We start from the raw sequence: 17,873 nt of genomic DNA on the forward strand, positions 1-17,873 counted from the left end.
TATCCTCCCGGCAAATTCAACATTATCTGAGTTGATCATAAAAAACTGTCATCAGCAAGTGCTGCATTCTGGGCTACAGGACACCCTCAACCAGGTGAGAGAGCGCTTCTGGTTAATTAAAGGAAGACAGCTGACAAAAAAGTTAGTGCATGCATGCTTGATCTGTCGGAAATATAAAGTTAAACCTGCTCAACAGATCTCAGCTCCCTTACCTGTGCAGCGCATCGAGGAAGCGCCTCCGTTTGAAATAACAGGTGTGGATTTTGCCGGGCCTCTGTACACTAAATGTCAAAACAAGGTCTACATAGCTCTTTTCACCTGTGGAGTCACCAGAGCTATTCATCTGGAATTAGTGACTGATTTGACAACAGAAACGTTTATGCTGGCTTTCAGACGGTTTGTGTCACGCAGAGGATTATGTAAAATCATATATTCTGACAATGCAAAAATGTTCAAACGAGCTCATAAGGAGTTAAAAGTATTATGGAATTCCCTGTCCTCAAAAGATGTGCAGGAATTCTTCGCTAAAAACCGAATCACTTGGAAGTTTATTGCAGAAAAAGCTGCTTGGTGGGGTGGCATGTGGGAGAGAATGGTGAGGTCTGTGAAGACCTGCCTGCGCAAAGTGATGGGAAAAGCGGCCCTGAGGTATGAAGAGATCGCAACAGTTTTGACAGAAGTGGAAGCAGTTGTTAATTCACGTCCTATTACTTTTACCCACACCAGCAGCGAAGAACCTGTACCACTGACGCCTTCTCACTTTCTGATTGGCCAGCGTCTCACTGCGCTCCCATCAGCTGGGATGACAACAACAGTCCCTGACGCAGACCGAGGTCTACTAACGAAAAGGTGGAAATACCGACAGTTGTTGATGAACAAATTTTGGACTAAATGGAAAAAGGAATATCTGCTTGAGTTACGTTCTGCACACTGCTGTTCTCCAGTGAAAAAGGTCACGGAATTAAAACCTGGAGATGTGGTGTTAATACATGAAGAGAAACTACCCAAAAGTTTTTGGAAAATGGGAAGAATCCATGAAGTTTATGCGGGCAGAGATGGAAAGGTACGTTCCTGCCTTGTTCTATTACCTTCGAAACATACCATAAGAAGACCTGTACAACTACTGTATCCTCTGGAGCTGGAGTTGTGATGAGCTGCCCTCTGTCAGCCTCATCGGTCGGGAGTCTGTTGCAGCTTTGACGGTGCTTAAAACAAACGCACCACGAGACGCCTGACGTTCACACAGAGTTCTCAATGAACTCTGATTAACTTGGGGGTGGGTTATATATATACTGCTATTATGTCATTGTTCTGATGAGCTTCACCAGTGATATGAAATTAAACACACGTAAAATGCAGCCATGTTTTCCTCTTCATTGAAACCAAAGATGTTGTGCAAAAGAGCACAACTTGATAAGTTCAATGTGTATCACTGAGTTTGCATCAAAAGCATGAACACCTTCTGACAAGTTCCTTCAAGTAGATCCTGTAAATAGCATTTTTTTTCCCTTTGAGTTTCAAAAAATCCTTGTAGACTTCCTTTATTATTAATGTAAAAGAAATGATCATTTGTGTGGTCAAAAATAAATGAATAAAACAATTGTCGTCAAAAGGAGGCTCCCTTTAGCCATTTTGTGAACAAAAATATAACATTTTCACCAGACCCAATGAACTTGAAAATTTTGGTGAGTTTAGGTTCACGTTCAGGCCCTGAAAAATGGTGTCGAAGTCGTAGAAGAACAAAAACATTCCTTTGGGAGACGATAGGGTCCTTTGCACTTGTCAGTGCTTCAGGCCCTAAAAAAACATGTGGTGAAAATAAACGGTGCAGTGTTGATCACACAGCGGCCTGTCATCAACAGACTGTTGTCATAGAGACAGGACAGATGTGCAGCACTTTTCTTCTCAGCGTTCAAACGCTACATGAACAGAAGGCACGGACATTTTGATAGAAGGCAGCAAAAAAAATAGTCGAAATAAATAAAACATGTTTAATGTGTAAAAAAAGTTTCCAGACTTGTAAAATAACAGTTCATAAATTCTAGTTACAGTGTTAATGTGCTGCAGTTTGTTTTCAATAGTGAAATATAAAAGATACAGTGGTTGGAAATTCGCATTAGCAACAACTGATATAAATCTTCAACACTCAATGTGTTGGAAACATTTGTTGGAGTGCTTTCTGACAGCAGTTCAGATAAAAACAACAGAGGACTTGTCTTAAACAACACAGGCGTATTGGACTGTTATCAGACTGTACTGCAGGGTGATAGTATTCATCACAGTTTGAACATGTTTGTGTGAGCGGTGCTTTAATGCTTAACATCTCATGTGACTGCAGCGCATTACGAGATCATTTCACAGTTTAAATACACAGCTAAACATCCCATCCTGCAAAAAAATCTGTCCGCTCAATAACTGCAACATGTCCTGGGCTTTAGCTTGGACACTATGTCCTTCCACTTTAATGAATTCGTATGAACCCAAGACGGGTAGGCAAACATGATAGCAAGAGGAATAAGGAATGTCAGTTATTTGGTCTGTTGATGAAAAAAAAAACAACAACTTCTGAGTACGTCTGGCAGTGACTTCTACAAGGCATAGTTCAGAAAATAAATATCTTGTTCAAATGAAATACAATTAAGGCAGTGACACAAAACCCACACTACAGTCTTCAAAAGCAAGATAGTTGAAGAAAGGTAAAATAAACGCACTCATTAATAAACCTCCCAAACGATTAGGGTGCAAAGTGTGTTTGGCAGCTCTATTCCAGTAAAAATGTCTCCAGGTAAACGCCTTGAACGCTGACCTGTAGTAGAATGCTCCTTGTATTAAAAAAAAAAAAGAACCATTGTTTTCTGCTACAGAGTTGTTACCAGTTAAGGTGACTGGGGGAAAAAATAAGGAAAGTGTGTGTTTTAGCGTGTGTGTGGTGTGGGAAAATGACATGGCAAGTTGACAAGCTAAAAAAGGGAAATGATGGGGGGGGGGGGGGGGGGGGGGCTGTCTGCTGCTCTTCAGCAGTCAACTCTGCACAGACTGGATCTACTGTAGGAGTTCTTGTAAGACAAATAATATAAAAACATACATAAATAAACAATCTTTTAAACGAAATGTTAATGTTAACCTTCAAATTAGAAAAGTCTTTCTCGGTAACAGCAGGTATAATGTATATATCACAGGATTACAGTATTAAATGAGATTGACACCACCCTTCTCCCTCTGAAAGAAGCGGATTGGATGTGATATGTAACCTGTGTTTGTGCGTGACAGCAGAGAAAGAGGCTTTAGAGCTCAGCAGCTTCAGACTGAATATGTGTGGTGGAAAGTTTCTTCTCTTCAACAGAGCTGCTGCTAAAAACTCCACACGTCCTGATGTGACTCTCACAATCAAAGCGTCTCCACAGAAAAGTAAGGGCTTTTATCATAAAATGTGTTGGTGATTTCAGCTTCAACTGTGCAACAATTAACAGAGATTTTCAATGACACTGTTTTTAGTCTTTAAAGCGCTCCTCTCATCCCGAATCACAGCCCGCTTCTTTGAATCATCTTGGACTTGATGCACCCGTGGCAACAATTCACTTAAATCGAAATTGTGAAAATGTTGCAGTGGTTAGACATCATTGCAGGGAAGCGTAACGTTTGTCAATATCGATGCAAGTTCAAGCAATCACAGCAATCAAAACATTGCATATTCTTAGAGTGTAAAAACGTCACATCATCAGGAGTAACTTAGTTTAGAATCATTCATTTTTGCAGTCTCTTGAGTCTGATCAAAGTTAAGTTTGAAGTAGCTCTTCTGGTGCGTCATGATTGCACTGTGTGTATTTCTGCGTGCAGGTGTGTGTACTCGTGTTTCGTGTCTTAGATCACCGTTGTGGTTGCGTGGTCGTCGGTGCAGGCAGGGTTCTGTACAGCTGGGGGATCTTGCGGTTAATGAGAGAACCCAGAGCTTCTTTCAGTTTGTTGTAGTTCCTCTCCAGCTCTCTGTGGTACTCCTTCTGGTACACGCACCTGCGTGTAAAAAGACACAGTGGGCTTTAGTAGGTTTTGTCTTATTTGTTCCACAGCAGTCTACATCTGGATTTTTAGAGAGTGTAATCACCGCTTCGTGAAATCTTTAAAACACAGGCGCAGTTTGTTGTGATGGCGAGACAGCTTTGGGTCATCGGGAATGTCAGACAGAAAGACCTGCGCCACCTCAAGAGGACCCTGTGACAGGAGAGGGAAACTGTTTTATACCTGCTGAGGAATCACATCTTAAAAACCTGAGCAGGACATCTGAGCCCTTTGTGGTGGTTACTTAAAGAGGACATATTATACCCTTTTTTTACCTTTTCAAACAATCCCCTGTGCTCTAAGTGAAACATCTGTGATGTGATTTGGTCCAAATATAACATAAATCAAGCACCAGAGGAGGTTTATGAGCCTGTAGAAACCAGCTCTCTTAGAACGCTCCGTTTTGGTGTGTCTCTTTAAATGCAATGAGACCCCCCTTGAGTTTTCCCGATAGACATCACCCCTCTGTGGAGACAATAAAAATGGTGACCTGAACAAAATCTTTACTGGAGGTGGAGTCCATGGGAGGAGACACCAGGGGAGGGTGTTTTCTCACTTGAATCCAACTTGTGATGTCACAAACTGAGAACATTTGAAACAGAGCAGCTTTCTCTGTGGGTCGATGGACACTCAGGTTAGCCAAATAAATGTTCAAAAACACTCTAAAAAGGGGGTTTTTCATGATATGCCCCCTTTAATTAAATGAAGTAATTCACTGGAGAGCTTGGAGAGTCACAATAGCTCTTCCTGATGTGTGCAAGGATGTTTGGGAAAACTTGTCGTTCACTCAGAGCTCCTAGACATCACAGATTAGTCCAGGTATGTCAATGTGACACGACCCTGATAATGATAGCATCTTTTTGAATATATGCAGAGCCTTTGGATGTGTCCAGCAGTGAGCAGCACACTGAACCAGAAGTGATGTTGAATCATGTCTCCTGCAGTATTCATCTGATGTATAAACATTCACCAACATGAGCCATCTGAGTCTAAGGAGTCTTGCTGAGTGGAGTCAAGTCTTGATAATTTCCTCAACACCCTTTTAGACGGGACGACTATCCTATGGGGTTTGGGGCTTTTGACAATAAGAAGTGGGATCATCAAATGTAAGTATTAACAGCACCTGGTTGACCGTGGTGCCCACACAGCCCTGCAGGACCATCTGCAGCATCTTAGATGCTGCAGATGGAGGGTCTTGGTTTGTAGCTAAGGCAAGCTCCTGAGTTTTCTTCTGCATGTCCTCAATGGCTAGCTCCATGGGGACAAGAATGATCTAGAGCACCAAAGACAACAAAAGAAACAGTTCAGTTTCTCCCCTCCTATTCACTCCATTCATGTAACGACTGATTGGAAGACACCCACCTCCTCTTTGTGGATCACATTTATGCGCGTCTTGATGTAAGGGAAGGCGTGAGACGTCGTCAGGATGGTTTTGCGTTTGTACTGCTCGTTCAGGTCGCCGTGTGCTCGGCCGTCCAGCGTGAAGGGAGTGCAGTACATAAATGCACGCAGGTTGTAGTTCTTGTCAAAGTAGGTGATCCGTTCCTTTAGTTCGTACGTGTCAAAGAAGGGTTCCACGTATGTGACGCCTGAGCAAGAACAAATAGTTTCATCTTTTGGTTAAATCAACACTAAATGAAAAACTAATTATCTGTCCTGTGAAAGCCTGGGAATTCCCAAGATTCCTTGCAGTCGATGGCAAAGTTTCCCTGTGCATAAAACTAGTCACACAGTGTACTGTGTGTAATGATCTTGTTACCTTGTTCGGGTCCATTTTGTTTTTGTCTACCGGGTTCAAATCTTTGATTATTTCAACCACATCATCCCCAAATCTCTCGGAGTAAAACTCCTGTGAAACAAAAAAAAAACAGGTTGAGAGTGGAAAAAGTGTTTCTCATCGATACGGTAACCAACGACACTTGTTCGAGCATTGATGAGTAAATGCTAACATGCCTCTAGTCTGTGGGAGATCTCGGCTAATTTGGTGATCGACGGCTCCTTGTAGACGAATTCTTGTTCATCGAGGTCTCCGAACCGGCAGCCGTAGAAACCCACCTGGAAATAAGTCCCAAACATTCTCTAATCACTGAAGGGAGGACATAAAGAGTGCAGACAATTTAAACTTAAAGTTATAGAGAACACAATACACGTTGATCTTCCAACAGCAAAAGATACATTAAAAAGATGTAGAAAAACATTTTGTCTCAAAATTATGTGACTCTTCATTAGCTTGTATTTCCTGTCTCTGTCTTTCTTATCAGTGCAAAAACTAAGACTACTTTACAGATATACAGGTTCAGCTGATGAAAAACCTGAAGTCATAATAAACAGAAAAAGGTGCCAAGTATGTCCATTTTTATGAACAGGAGTACGGACATGAGTTTGTCAAAGCTTGAAACGGATTTTGAAATCACTCACCAGTGAAATGTCAGTCATTCAGTACGGGAGAGGAGAACAAGAAAGAATATCAGTGACAAAATAAAACAAATGTGTTCAATTTATTTTAGCCTGAAGAATAAGAGATGGACTCATTACCTCCCATCCTGAGCTCTAGAGGAGACAAAAAAAAGAAAAGACGTATTAAAGAACAAAGATCAGACAAACAGCCCAGTGAGGATATAAGAGCCAACTTTCCACTCACTTGGTTGTAGACTTTGTTGAAGGCATCCTGCAGCTTCCCATGGACAGTAGCTAGTTTTTTAAATTCCCTGTTGGCTTCATGGATGGGCAGAAGAATTTTGTACACGTCATTGATGGCTTCATACATGGCGGCCTGGCGTTAGAGCACGATCAAAGAACAGTTTGATTATAAGATATTACCAAATAGAGTGAGAGTTGAGCATTCTTAAACTGTGACTTGTACCATGTAAAATGAGGCAGCTGCTTGCTCCAGCAGGCCCACAAGGCCAGACTCGCTGAAGTACTTCCCGGCACAAATCCCCTCCTCCTCTGGCGACAGGATGTCATCGGACACGGCAGACTCCTCCAGTACGTTAGATGAAACATTCTGGTGAAAAACGAAAATAAAGTTTACTTTTAGGGACGACATCGAGTCTTGTTGCTCTTTGGTATCATGGTGGGCTTTAAAACAACCTCAGCTCTCCTCGTCACACATGCACTCCTAAGAAAGACTAGGCGTACATAAGGCCCTGCAGAGATCCAAGATGGTGGACGATGTGACCGTTCTGTCACCATGACAGGTTTTTTTTGTTAAGAAGAGAGAATAAGCTTTATTTTATGCGTGAAAGTGGCACTGTAGTGCACCGAGTGTCTGATCTAAACGTCATCACCCAGACCTGCTCGCTTGTAGTGAATTTCATGACTTTAGTCTTTAGATTGAATTAGAATTTAGACTTTAGACTTTAGTCGCGGGAGTTGGCAGGAAATAGTCCAGCTGAAGTTAGACTAAAACGTTTGGCTGTTTGCAGCTCACCATGTTTCATACATTTATTTATTTATTTTAACAAGGTTGATACCACTGAAATTGAGAAAACCTCTTTTTCAAGGGAGACCTGGCCAAGACAGTCAGCAGTAAAAATACACAAAGGGAGACGAGGTACGATTTACAAAACATTTAGTATTGTAATGAGACCATGTATGAGTCAAATCTGAGAGTCAGTAGTTCAAGCAGTCGAGCTAAAAACATTCTAGAGAATCTGCTTCTAGGTCTGTCATTTTAGATTTAAAAACATTCAAGGACACCAGCTCCTTAAGTTTTAAGTCTTTCTGCAACAGATTCCAGGCTGAGGGTGCAGAATACTCAACAGCCCATTTTCCCAATTTCTGTTTGAGCGTTTGGGACAGAAAGCATACAAAGGTCTTGAGAGCGCAAAGAATACTTTTTTTTGCATGATATGAACACAGAGATAGTGAGGACACAGAATAAGAATTGTCTCATATATAAAGGTGTCAGAGCATGCGGGTCGCCAGAGCGGGCCATCAAACCCGAGTGTACAAGTTACAGTGGTGAGTCAGAGCTTTTCAGTTTGTAATGAACCTCGACAATGTGGAGACACTGAGCATGTACGAAAGATCACCACAGTCCAACATGTGCGAAAACACGCCAATGCTGCTGCTTCTGTGTATTCTTTGGAAAGAGAGCTGACCTGGAAGGTGACACAACCAATTGGCAGGTAGCGGCAGTCCTCGAGCATGTTGAGGTATTCAGCTACCAGAGCTGCACTATGGACCAGACAGTGGGCAGCTTCAGCGTGGTTCCCTCGCTCACTGTGTTTTCCTGCCATGTTCTGGAGCCATGTCAGACGTAAGTCAGGGGAGTTCTGGTAGCCCTTTGCGATCCTGGAAGAAAAAAAGTGGATATTAGATAGCTGAAGTGGTGAACTTAAATACGGTCTGCTTCCTGATCAATGTGCACCCTCGTACCTATACATGAGGTCAATGAGCATCTCTGGATCTTGCTGATGCTCTTTCATCTTGACACAGTGTCCGTAAGAATCATGTGCAGGTTGAACACCAGATCTTGAACCTGCAGTTTTAAAAGTGCAACACAGCAGGTTATTGAAGTCTCATTCCTTGTACATGTAGCAGCCTGCATCTTTTTACTGAGGCTGATAAGCGCACCTGCTCAGGGAAGGGCGTGTCACGCAGCTCCAGGTCCTCTTCAGCATAGGTCAGAACGGTCTTGAGTGAGTGACGGAGATGATCCTCATTGTAATTTTGGGACATTCCCGCCAAGGACGAGAGGGACATGGTGACCTGCATCTTCACTCGAGCAAAGTTCTGGTCATGGAGCAATAAAAGGAGAGATTTTGATTAACATGAATGCAGCGTGCTTGTTTAAACATCCTGTCTTTAGCAGTTTATCTTCTGGTTTATCCCTGTGTAAAAACAAGACCTTTAAAAAAGAAAAGAAGGGGTCCCCGGTGGCGCAGCGGCAGTGCGCGCGACCCCACGTATTGAGGCTCAGTCCTCGCGCGCGGGCGGCCCGGGTTTGCGTCCGGCCTGTGGCCCATCTCCCGCATGTCTCTCCCCACTCTCTCTCCCCCTCTCCGACTCTATCCACTGTCCTCTATCTATCAATAAAAGGCAAAAAAGGCCAAAAACAAAACTTTAGAAAAAAGAAAAGAAAACACAACAACTTACATTTCCAATCTCAAAGTTCTGCCTCATGAGCAGATACAGAGAGGCAGAGGCGTGACTTCTGACAGAGCCAACGCTGCTGCTGCAGTGTCGCAGGAGACGCAGGCACAGGTCTGCACAAAGCTCTGTGTCCTCTTCAAACAGCATCTCTCGAAACTAGTATACACAAGAAAAACACGGTTTCACTTCATACTGCTTTCTGCTTGGATAGATATCAGTTACTTTATGTGTGTATCATTTATTTGTATAAACACAGCAGAAGAGTCAAGAATGAAGACATGTAATTACTGCAAGTGAAGTGATATGTGCATTCATTAAGCTGCATTCAATAAAAAGAGTATAGAGTACAACAGCTTCCTGTCAGGTGTCTGCATTTATCTTAGGCTAAAAACTCCTGTTCCTTTATCTGGTGTGAAAATGCTTCTAACTTTTTCCTTTTTGTTGTTTTTGATCATGAGTGTCATTTTGAAGCTGCATCATCAGCCTGCAGTCACAGTTGCTGGTGCTCACTCTTTAACTTTAATATATGACTCTTTTAATTAAGAGAGCACTCGACAAGTTGTATCTACTGAACAATATCCCACCGTGTCCTGTAAATGAATGACCTTGTGAGGATTGAAAAGATGTGAAAAACCCGTACAGGCCAGCCTGGTCGCCGTCTTTCCTAGCACACTGAGTAATCAGCTGTCAATGCACAATGAATAGGGAGGTTATATTAATTGTGTCAGTGCATTGATGGTGAATTATACACTAAAGAAGCATGCGTGTCAGCATTTTAGTTTATTGGTCGCACCAGTGTAAACGACCAAGCCAACTTTTAAGATGAAAAACAGTTATTAAAAGTGTCTTAAACACCAGATTTTACAGTATATTAAAATAAAGTGGAACACCATCGACCTAATTCATTCAAGTTTATAATGTGAATTTGCGTAAACATAGAGGAGGCTCAGGGATTTATTAAAAAAGACAGAGACAAACCTTAAAGACGTCTTTTTTTGTCCATTCGTGGTCAACTAAAGCAAATGTACGTGTCTGTCTTCACTCGGGCTCCTTAGTGGATCCTGGCACCGTCTGATATATGGCCTAGTTCATCCACAATAACACTTTACTCGACATCGACTCCATTTACAAACCTCACATCTTGTAATGTCAGTTTTACGTTACATAATTTATTATTTAATAAAGATGTCATGTCTGAGTCATCCACTGTTTATCTGATGAAAAATGATCTTGTGTAAAACCTCCATCTAATACCACTCCTCTTGATACCACTCACTGCTTAGTGTCCAAAGATGGAGAAATAAAAGAAGACGAAACTTGAGAATGTGAGAGAAACATCACACTGGTTCACCTTATAGACCAGCGCTCTCTGTGTAGTGAAGCAGTGCTGCAGGAAGAGGGCGCTCTGGTTCCCTGCCATGCTGTGGAGGAGCACTCTCAGGACTCCACCGAGGACACTCTCCTTCAGCTCTGATGCCACTACAGTCTGAAAACACAAAAAAGTTAATTCACGCTTAAAATAGACAGGAGCAGTCGGAGAAAGGCTCGACATCTAACACGGTGATTTATTTAAATTCTTCACCTTGACGACGATCTCCAGAGTGTCCAGAACAATCAGAGAGGCTTCAGTGGCTAAGTTTCCATCCACCACAGACTCCTGCTCCATCTCTGCCTTAGTCCTGAAGGAAGTCCTATTTCATACTCATATGCGTGACTGTTCCCATGTTCTTGACTAAACTTTGTGAACACGACTGCATTAAAAACTAAATCCGTACTTGTCGACTCTGTCTGTATTTTGCCTCCAGTGAGTGACATTCTTCCTCCACCTCACATTCTCCTGGCTGCCATAAGGACTCCTTTCTGGAATAGTCAACGTATTAAACATGTAAACAACTTAGAAGAAGCTCAAATCAAATTATTTTTTCCACTAACACAGTACTTTTGTCTCATGCTCCTCACCTCTGTGGCGGCGGACCATCTCCTGACGTGCTCCAATAGTTCCCAGGATGGCCTCCTCCAACCGCGCTTTCATGTCCTGGGACTTTTTAAAAGTCAGACTGTTGATCCTCTCTAAAGATTTCTTCCCCTGCAAACAACGTCAACAATCAGAGGACAAAGACGAGAACAAAACATATGAGAACAAAAAAAAAAAAACATGTCAAACTACAAAAACCTTTTTGACTGAAGAAAAAAAAAAAACCCCAGAGATGAAGCTGGATTCAAAACAAACACTCAACAGTGTAGGAAATAAAAGGGCATGATGAAAACCTCGAGAAGAAAAACACAGTATGCTTCTCAAGAGAAAAATATCATTGTCATCATGCACTGTAGCTTTTGCATTGCAGAACAAAGAACGTGTTAACCAGGATTCATTTCTCACAGGGTATATTTGTGATGAATTGCTGTTGTACCTTGTATTCAAAACAGGAGATACAGAGGTGCAGCAGATCCAGCAGGCGGTTGATTTGCAGTACAGACAAGTCAGACAGCCAGCGCTCCAGGAGGGCAGCATCGGCGTTCTTGAGCACCCAGAGGAAACACACCAGCAGAGTGCGGCTGCACTCAGCAGACAGCGAGCTGGGCTGGCGCCCGGCCTGGTGAGGACAAACGCACAAACTCAGTGGGAGCCGTTCAATCTGCTTCGGTGCAAAGTGCCACCTGCAGGCTCAGAGGAGAAGTTGTACTTATTTTAAAAGCATTTGCGTTTCTCTCCTTTTGGTTCTTTTTCTCGGTTTCTGTGAAGTAACAGACGGGGTGGGCTTGATCACCTGTCAGACTGAGGCAGCGGCCTCCCACACAGAAGTGGATCTGTGAACTGTCAGTCTGCGAGGGGAACCGCCTGACCTCTGCTGCTAACACTCACCACTGTAGGTAGGGCGAACTGGTTGGCTTTGGCATGTGGTAAAGGGGAGCCAGCTATTGCCATGGCAACAGACTGATTGATAGTGTTGCCACTGTCTGTGTCAGCATCGTCGGTGTGGGCTGAGGCATGGCGGACCCTAGCAGGCGAGGAGTCTGCAAAGAAATGAGAAAAGCTCTCTCAGGTGCTACAAAACAAATCAAGCAAAGTAGGCGAGAGGATGCAAAGAACAATACTCAACTGTGTTTAGAATGTGTTCTGCTGACCAGAGAAGTCGTGCAGCTGATGCAATGTCTCCATGACGATGGGGACCAGGGGCAAGTAGAGCTGAGCAACGTGGGCTCTGACCTGGGGGTCAGCGTAGCGGGGGTCTGCATCATGGCTGCACTAATGGCTTTTTTATGAAGGAAGAAAACCCTGCAGGTGCAAATGAAGAACAGAAATACTGTAAGTGTTTTTTATAGGTAAGGCTGTTACCTTGACACATGCCTTCCGCCTTAACTTCTGTTGTAGAAAAACAACAAATGGACTGAAATCCTCTACCAGCAGCTCTGGATGCTGTTGAATGCTTCGTTAGGAGACTTCCTGTCTGAGTCAGACAGCTATCAGCCTGTTGGTTTCAGGTGACAGTCAGAAATGTATTATGAAATAGCTAACAGCCTGCTGCGTACTGTGTACAGAGAGCTGTGTTGGGTTACTTCAGTTTCAATGTGCACATACAAAGCCCTCTTACAGGCTTCTCTGTTGATCTGCTAACAAATACAGTTGTTGACATGATGGAGCTCTTCATCTTACAGTCAACAGATTTTTTCACTATCTGAATGAAAAGGTCTGAATAAAAAGATTCCCTGTTTATCTACTCTAGTTTACTTTAATTTGAATTTTAAACTAAAGAAACCTGGTGTTGGGTCCAGCCAGGATGACAAAGTTCAGGCTGTGTCCCTTTGGAGAACCATGACAAAAGACTCTGTGCCTAAGACAGAAGGGTAGGTATAACCAGAGTTACCAAGAGCTTCATAAGGAAGCAGGTCTCAGCAGTGAGATGACTGACACAATTCCGAGGGGGGTGATAGATGGGGTAAGACAGTGGCAGGCCTCCAGCCCTTACAAAGAACCAGGTCCTGACTCCACACCGGTTTTAAAACCCCGTCACTCTACCGATGCTTTCATTGTTTGTTTTAGTTTTGCGGCCTCATTCCCATAGTGAGACACTACATGTACATGTACATTACACACTGACATGCCACAAACACACACAGGCTTTCTCCTGCCCAGTCTAGGAGTTAGCCCACAAATCTACACATGAAACTCTCTCTGTGTTTTGTCAAAGAATGCACCTTGAGCAGCAAAGCTTCGCTAATGCCTGATTATGTTTTAATGTTTAGCGTTAGACATAGTTAGACAGTCTGCCCAGACTTTGCCTCAATGCCTGCCCAGACCAAATGCCTCTTCAAATTATGAACTGTTTGCCAAATACATTTTTGTACGAGTATCTCCAAAGCACATGGACTGGTGGCCCATAGTGCCCTGAAGACCATGACCGGCATCCCACTCTTCAGGCCAGGGGGGATGTTGGGTCAAGCCAGGATGACAAAGTTCAGGCTGTGTCCCTTTGGAGAACCATGACAAAAGACTCTTTATCCCAACATGCCTTGCAGGTACTCCCAGAAGGCTTTGCCACACCTAACACATAGGTGTGAAGTTTGGGAGGGATAAAACCGGTCGTGTCCCATTGTTCACTCTTTCACACGTTGTCTGGCGACGTCCGAGGATACCCCTCTGCTTCCTTTTTCACAGCACGCTTCTCTTTGTTCAAAAGTTTTGGCGCACAGCTAACCCAAGGCCCTGAAGCATACCGACATCCTGAATTCCGAGCTTCGATCATCCATTTGAACGCATCTCTAAGAAGAGCGTCTTATTTCTCCCATATTAAAACGGTATTGAGAGAGATCATAAGGATTATGTCTCGTTCCGTCCTGTAAAGAAAGGACATCCACGGAGATCACCTCGCTCGACGGAGGACACCACGGCCCTGCTCAACCCCTTGGACACGCCGTCATCACCATACAACTGCAGGGAGACGGCTAAAGACCGTTCCAAGGACCTCTTTTCTTCCTTCATCCTTCAAGTGAGGCTTAGCTAGGTCTGGGCAGTTAGATATAGAGAGTGTGTTTAATAACTGAGTTATTTTTGTGAAACTGTGACAATATTTGCTTGGTGTTTGACCACTGTGTCTTGGGTTTTACCAGAGTAAAACCTCTTTTGTTTTCTTTATTTTGGGCCGCTGCGTCCCGTGTGTTTCTCTGTGAACTCTCGCGTCATAACCAGGTAATAGACTCATTATCAGAAAGACTAGTGTGAACGCCGTCTGATACAAATCCGGCCACTGGCTTCTGGTAGTGAAGTTAACTATGCTCTGAGTTGTGCGTGAGTTCCAGGCTGAGATTGAGCTTTCGAGGTGCGCTTTTTTCTCTCTCTCGCTCTCTCCCTTTTATGCACACACGCACCTTTCGGCAGACGCACACACATAGAGATCTGTGGCTTTCCAGACGCTGCAGAAACATAGATTAGGTAGAGACAGAGTTTGACTCCGTCTCTAGACAATAGACCAGGTTAGGAGACCTGTGTTCTGTGTCCGCCATCACGTGATCACGCGTGGTCACGCTGCCATTTTGATCTCTCTCTCACTCTCTCTCTCTCTCACTCACTCTCACAGAAACACGCACACACACGCACACACACACATGTGCCACGCTTGTTTGTTTATGTTTGTTACCTGTAGTTTAGCTTATAATAGTTGTTTGATTGAGTTTCATTGATTAACTTGATGTTGCTTTGTTAAATAAATTCTGTTATAATTTAAAGAGCAGTTGTTTGTGATTACTGTGGATTTGCTTTGTGACTTAGGCTGGGTGAAAGGGCTTTGTGTTCGGATTTCACACCTTCAATTAAATACAGATTATTAATTAATTAATGATAGTGGTATTTAGTTAATCAATTTGAGACTGATAGTTGTAATATTTTGGTTGTTCCCTGTTTACAGGGTGGTGCTCCGAGGTTTATTAAACTCAGTTTAATAATAATTATTGATTTATATTAATAATTAATTAAACTTAATTATTAAATTTAATTTGACAACTAAATTTACATCATAAAACCCCAACATAATGTTGCCGCCGTGGGAGGTCCCTACATTGCGCATTCTTTTGATGGGATGAGAGGAATGACTGGAGGCGTCTCTTTCAGGTTAACAGAGTTTTTTTACCCGATGAATCAAGAATACAAGTTACAGAGTCTCTGGGTTCAACACTAACACTGTCCCTGGCGACAGACAGATACCTGGTCAGTTCGCAAAGTCTGAGCCCTGACTATCTTTCCCTGAACCCTTTTATACATTAGACAGAAAATATCTAACCAAATAATGCATTCGAGAATGTTCGGTTTCCTTCCTCCAATTGGGGCAGCTATCCAAATAATGCGTCTCCTGATGTTTGGTTCCTCTTCTCTGATTGGTGCATCATACTCCCGAATCTGTTCTCCAATCTGTAGGGGAAGACACTTCCTACCCGTTTCTTATCATCAGCTGACATTTAGTCTAGTGATGAATTCCTTTTAAGCAGAAAACCATTTAAGTCATTAACTATCAAGGCTCACTCAACCTATATAAAAGTGGGTGAGTGATTAACTGTTCAGGGCTTTAAACTAAACCTATGTTTGAATTGGTGAGTGATTGGCAGTGAATGGCCACATCAAACACATTGGAATGTGCAACTCACTCCTGCAAGCCCTCTTCACCCAAACACCATTATATACTGAAAAGTCAGACAATTTTATTAACACACAAACCTAGAATAAAACATGATAAAATTACTGGTATGATATTAACGTCAGCAAAAATCATTCATACTGTAGATATCAAACCATTCCTTTGGACCGGGTGATGAAACCTTATCTGATTTATTCAACAACACTTTATTGCAGTGAACACATTGAGTATAAGCAGAAAGAGGCCTATTATTCTATCAATATATAGCATAATAATGTAAAAATCACGTTTTACGGTAAAATAAAAATAACACTTACAATTCTGGAAGAAACTCTCCAGTTCAGCGCCAGAAGTAAATTCTGCTAAAAAAAAAAGTGATGCGTAAATATTTTCATTTGTGCTGTTTTGGTGTTATAGATATTTCTTATTGTCGGGCGATGACGTCACCCCCCCTCCTTCTGGGGATTCCCTGGAAATGGTCACATGCGCATATTACCTGTACGTTTGTTTAAAGGCCGAAGGCTTTTTTTCGTGCTGCCATGCTACAACTCATTACGAGTTGCCACAGAACAAACTACTTTGTCCCCACCCTCTAACCATTTCCGGGGAATCCCCGGAGGGAGGGGGGATGACGTCATCGCCCGACAATAAGACTTGAAATATCTATAAAACCAAAACAGCACAAATGAAAATATTTACAGCACAATCCAGCACAAACGAAGCACAAACGCGACCATTCTGGGTCAATCGGAGCAGATGGGGGGCTGATTGACGTCATCGCGTGAAATTAAAATGCGCTATTTCTATAAATTCATAATAGCACAAACAAAACTTTTTACAGCACAAACAAACGAGACAATTCTGGGTCAATTTGGAGAAGATGGGGGACTGAGTGACCTCAGGATGACCTATATAATCTTTAATAACTCAAAAACAGAAGCAGCACAAACAAAACTTTTTAAAGCACAAACAAACGCAACTAGTATCCCGAAGTTTTGCGTGGGGTGGGGGGCCAACTTCACGCAGGTCTCTACACTTCGTCCGTCCCTATAAAAACGCCTAGAACTTTTCTTTGTTTTTCTATATTAAAAACAAGTTCCATCTTTTTTGTTTTTATCTTCCTTACCTACATTAACTCTAATTTTGTTGAGTTTGTTTTTGCACCACACGCTCCTTCGTATACTTTTATCCACTATCAGTCTCTCCATGTCTTCGTTCATTTATTGTATGCAGAATTCGTCTATGCAGACAGAGGTTCTGCTACTTGGCTGTATAAAGGAGCCGACATAGGGCATCCTTGTCTAACTGAATGACTTACTTTAAAACTTTTGGTCTGCCGTCCATTACATTTTACCATGCTATTTGCGTCTTTATAACATAATTTAATCCAGGGGAGAGGGACCCTCTGTCTGTCTTTTGCCAGCGCATGACAGTCTCCCCTGTGAACACTGGATGGACTGTTGTACACAGGGAAACCTCTCTGGTGTCCATCCATTTCACATAGAGCAGATCATCATCCCGAATCCACTTGATGGAGCTTCTCTTGGACTTCTTATTCAGTACATTTTCCTTGGTGGTTGGGACACCAACTCTGCTCTGCCTGTAAGTCCCACAAGCACCAAATCCCTGTTGGGTCAGATGGCGGAAGAGGAAAGGGCTCGTGTGAAAACGATAAACAATGTAGCCACTCCCAAAGTAGTCTTTGTTGACGAGTTCAGCCACCACATCAAAAGACAGGCCCTTCCCTGAAGCTCTTTGCTTTCTCCCAGTGCCCTTTTTCTGCTCGTTGGCAGCATCCTCGTCTGGGTTCCTCATGTGCAGGTTGGTGGTGATAGCCAAAATTCTGTCTCTTGACATTACTGTGACGGTAAAAGACACATGAAAAATGATTATTTTCCTCCAGTAATCTGTCTTCTTGGGGAAGTTGCATACAGACATGTAAAGCAACATACCCAGGTACTTTATGTGCTCCTGAGGTGTGAGATCCCCCTAGAGAAACTTCTACCTGACTCCTTTTTTGGTAATATTTGTTTGTGTTTTCACACAACACTTTGAGCACCTCTGTGTCAAGAAGAGGTACGGTAATTCAGA

The 17,873-nt window shown here is 42.8% G+C and overlaps 1 protein-coding gene across 1 annotated transcript; it reads right to left on the minus strand.

Moving 5' to 3' along the window:
• Nucleotides 1-3,866: 3,866 nt before the first annotated feature.
• On the minus strand, nt 3,867-17,639 carry LOC306837698 (dedicator of cytokinesis protein 7-like; the record flags this gene model as incomplete). The annotated part of the gene is given in 23 exon segments (XM_079365442.1): nt 3,867-4,011; nt 4,103-4,209; nt 5,180-5,329; nt 5,419-5,645; nt 5,788-5,905; nt 6,010-6,135; nt 6,592-6,606; nt 6,698-6,829; nt 6,920-7,063; nt 8,163-8,355; nt 8,440-8,495; nt 8,498-8,542; nt 8,638-8,796; nt 9,160-9,312; nt 10,508-10,642; nt 10,739-10,835; nt 10,932-11,016; nt 11,116-11,242; nt 11,568-11,750; nt 12,020-12,171; nt 12,283-12,405; nt 12,408-12,433; nt 17,137-17,639. Coding segments are annotated over 23 exon segments (3,201 nt in total).
• Between the last annotated feature and the right edge of the window lie 234 nt (nt 17,640-17,873).

The sequence above is a fragment of the Symphodus melops genome, assembly GCF_947650265.1.
Source record: "Symphodus melops genome assembly, chromosome: 17".
NCBI classification, from domain to species: domain Eukaryota; kingdom Metazoa; phylum Chordata; class Actinopteri; order Labriformes; family Labridae; genus Symphodus; species Symphodus melops.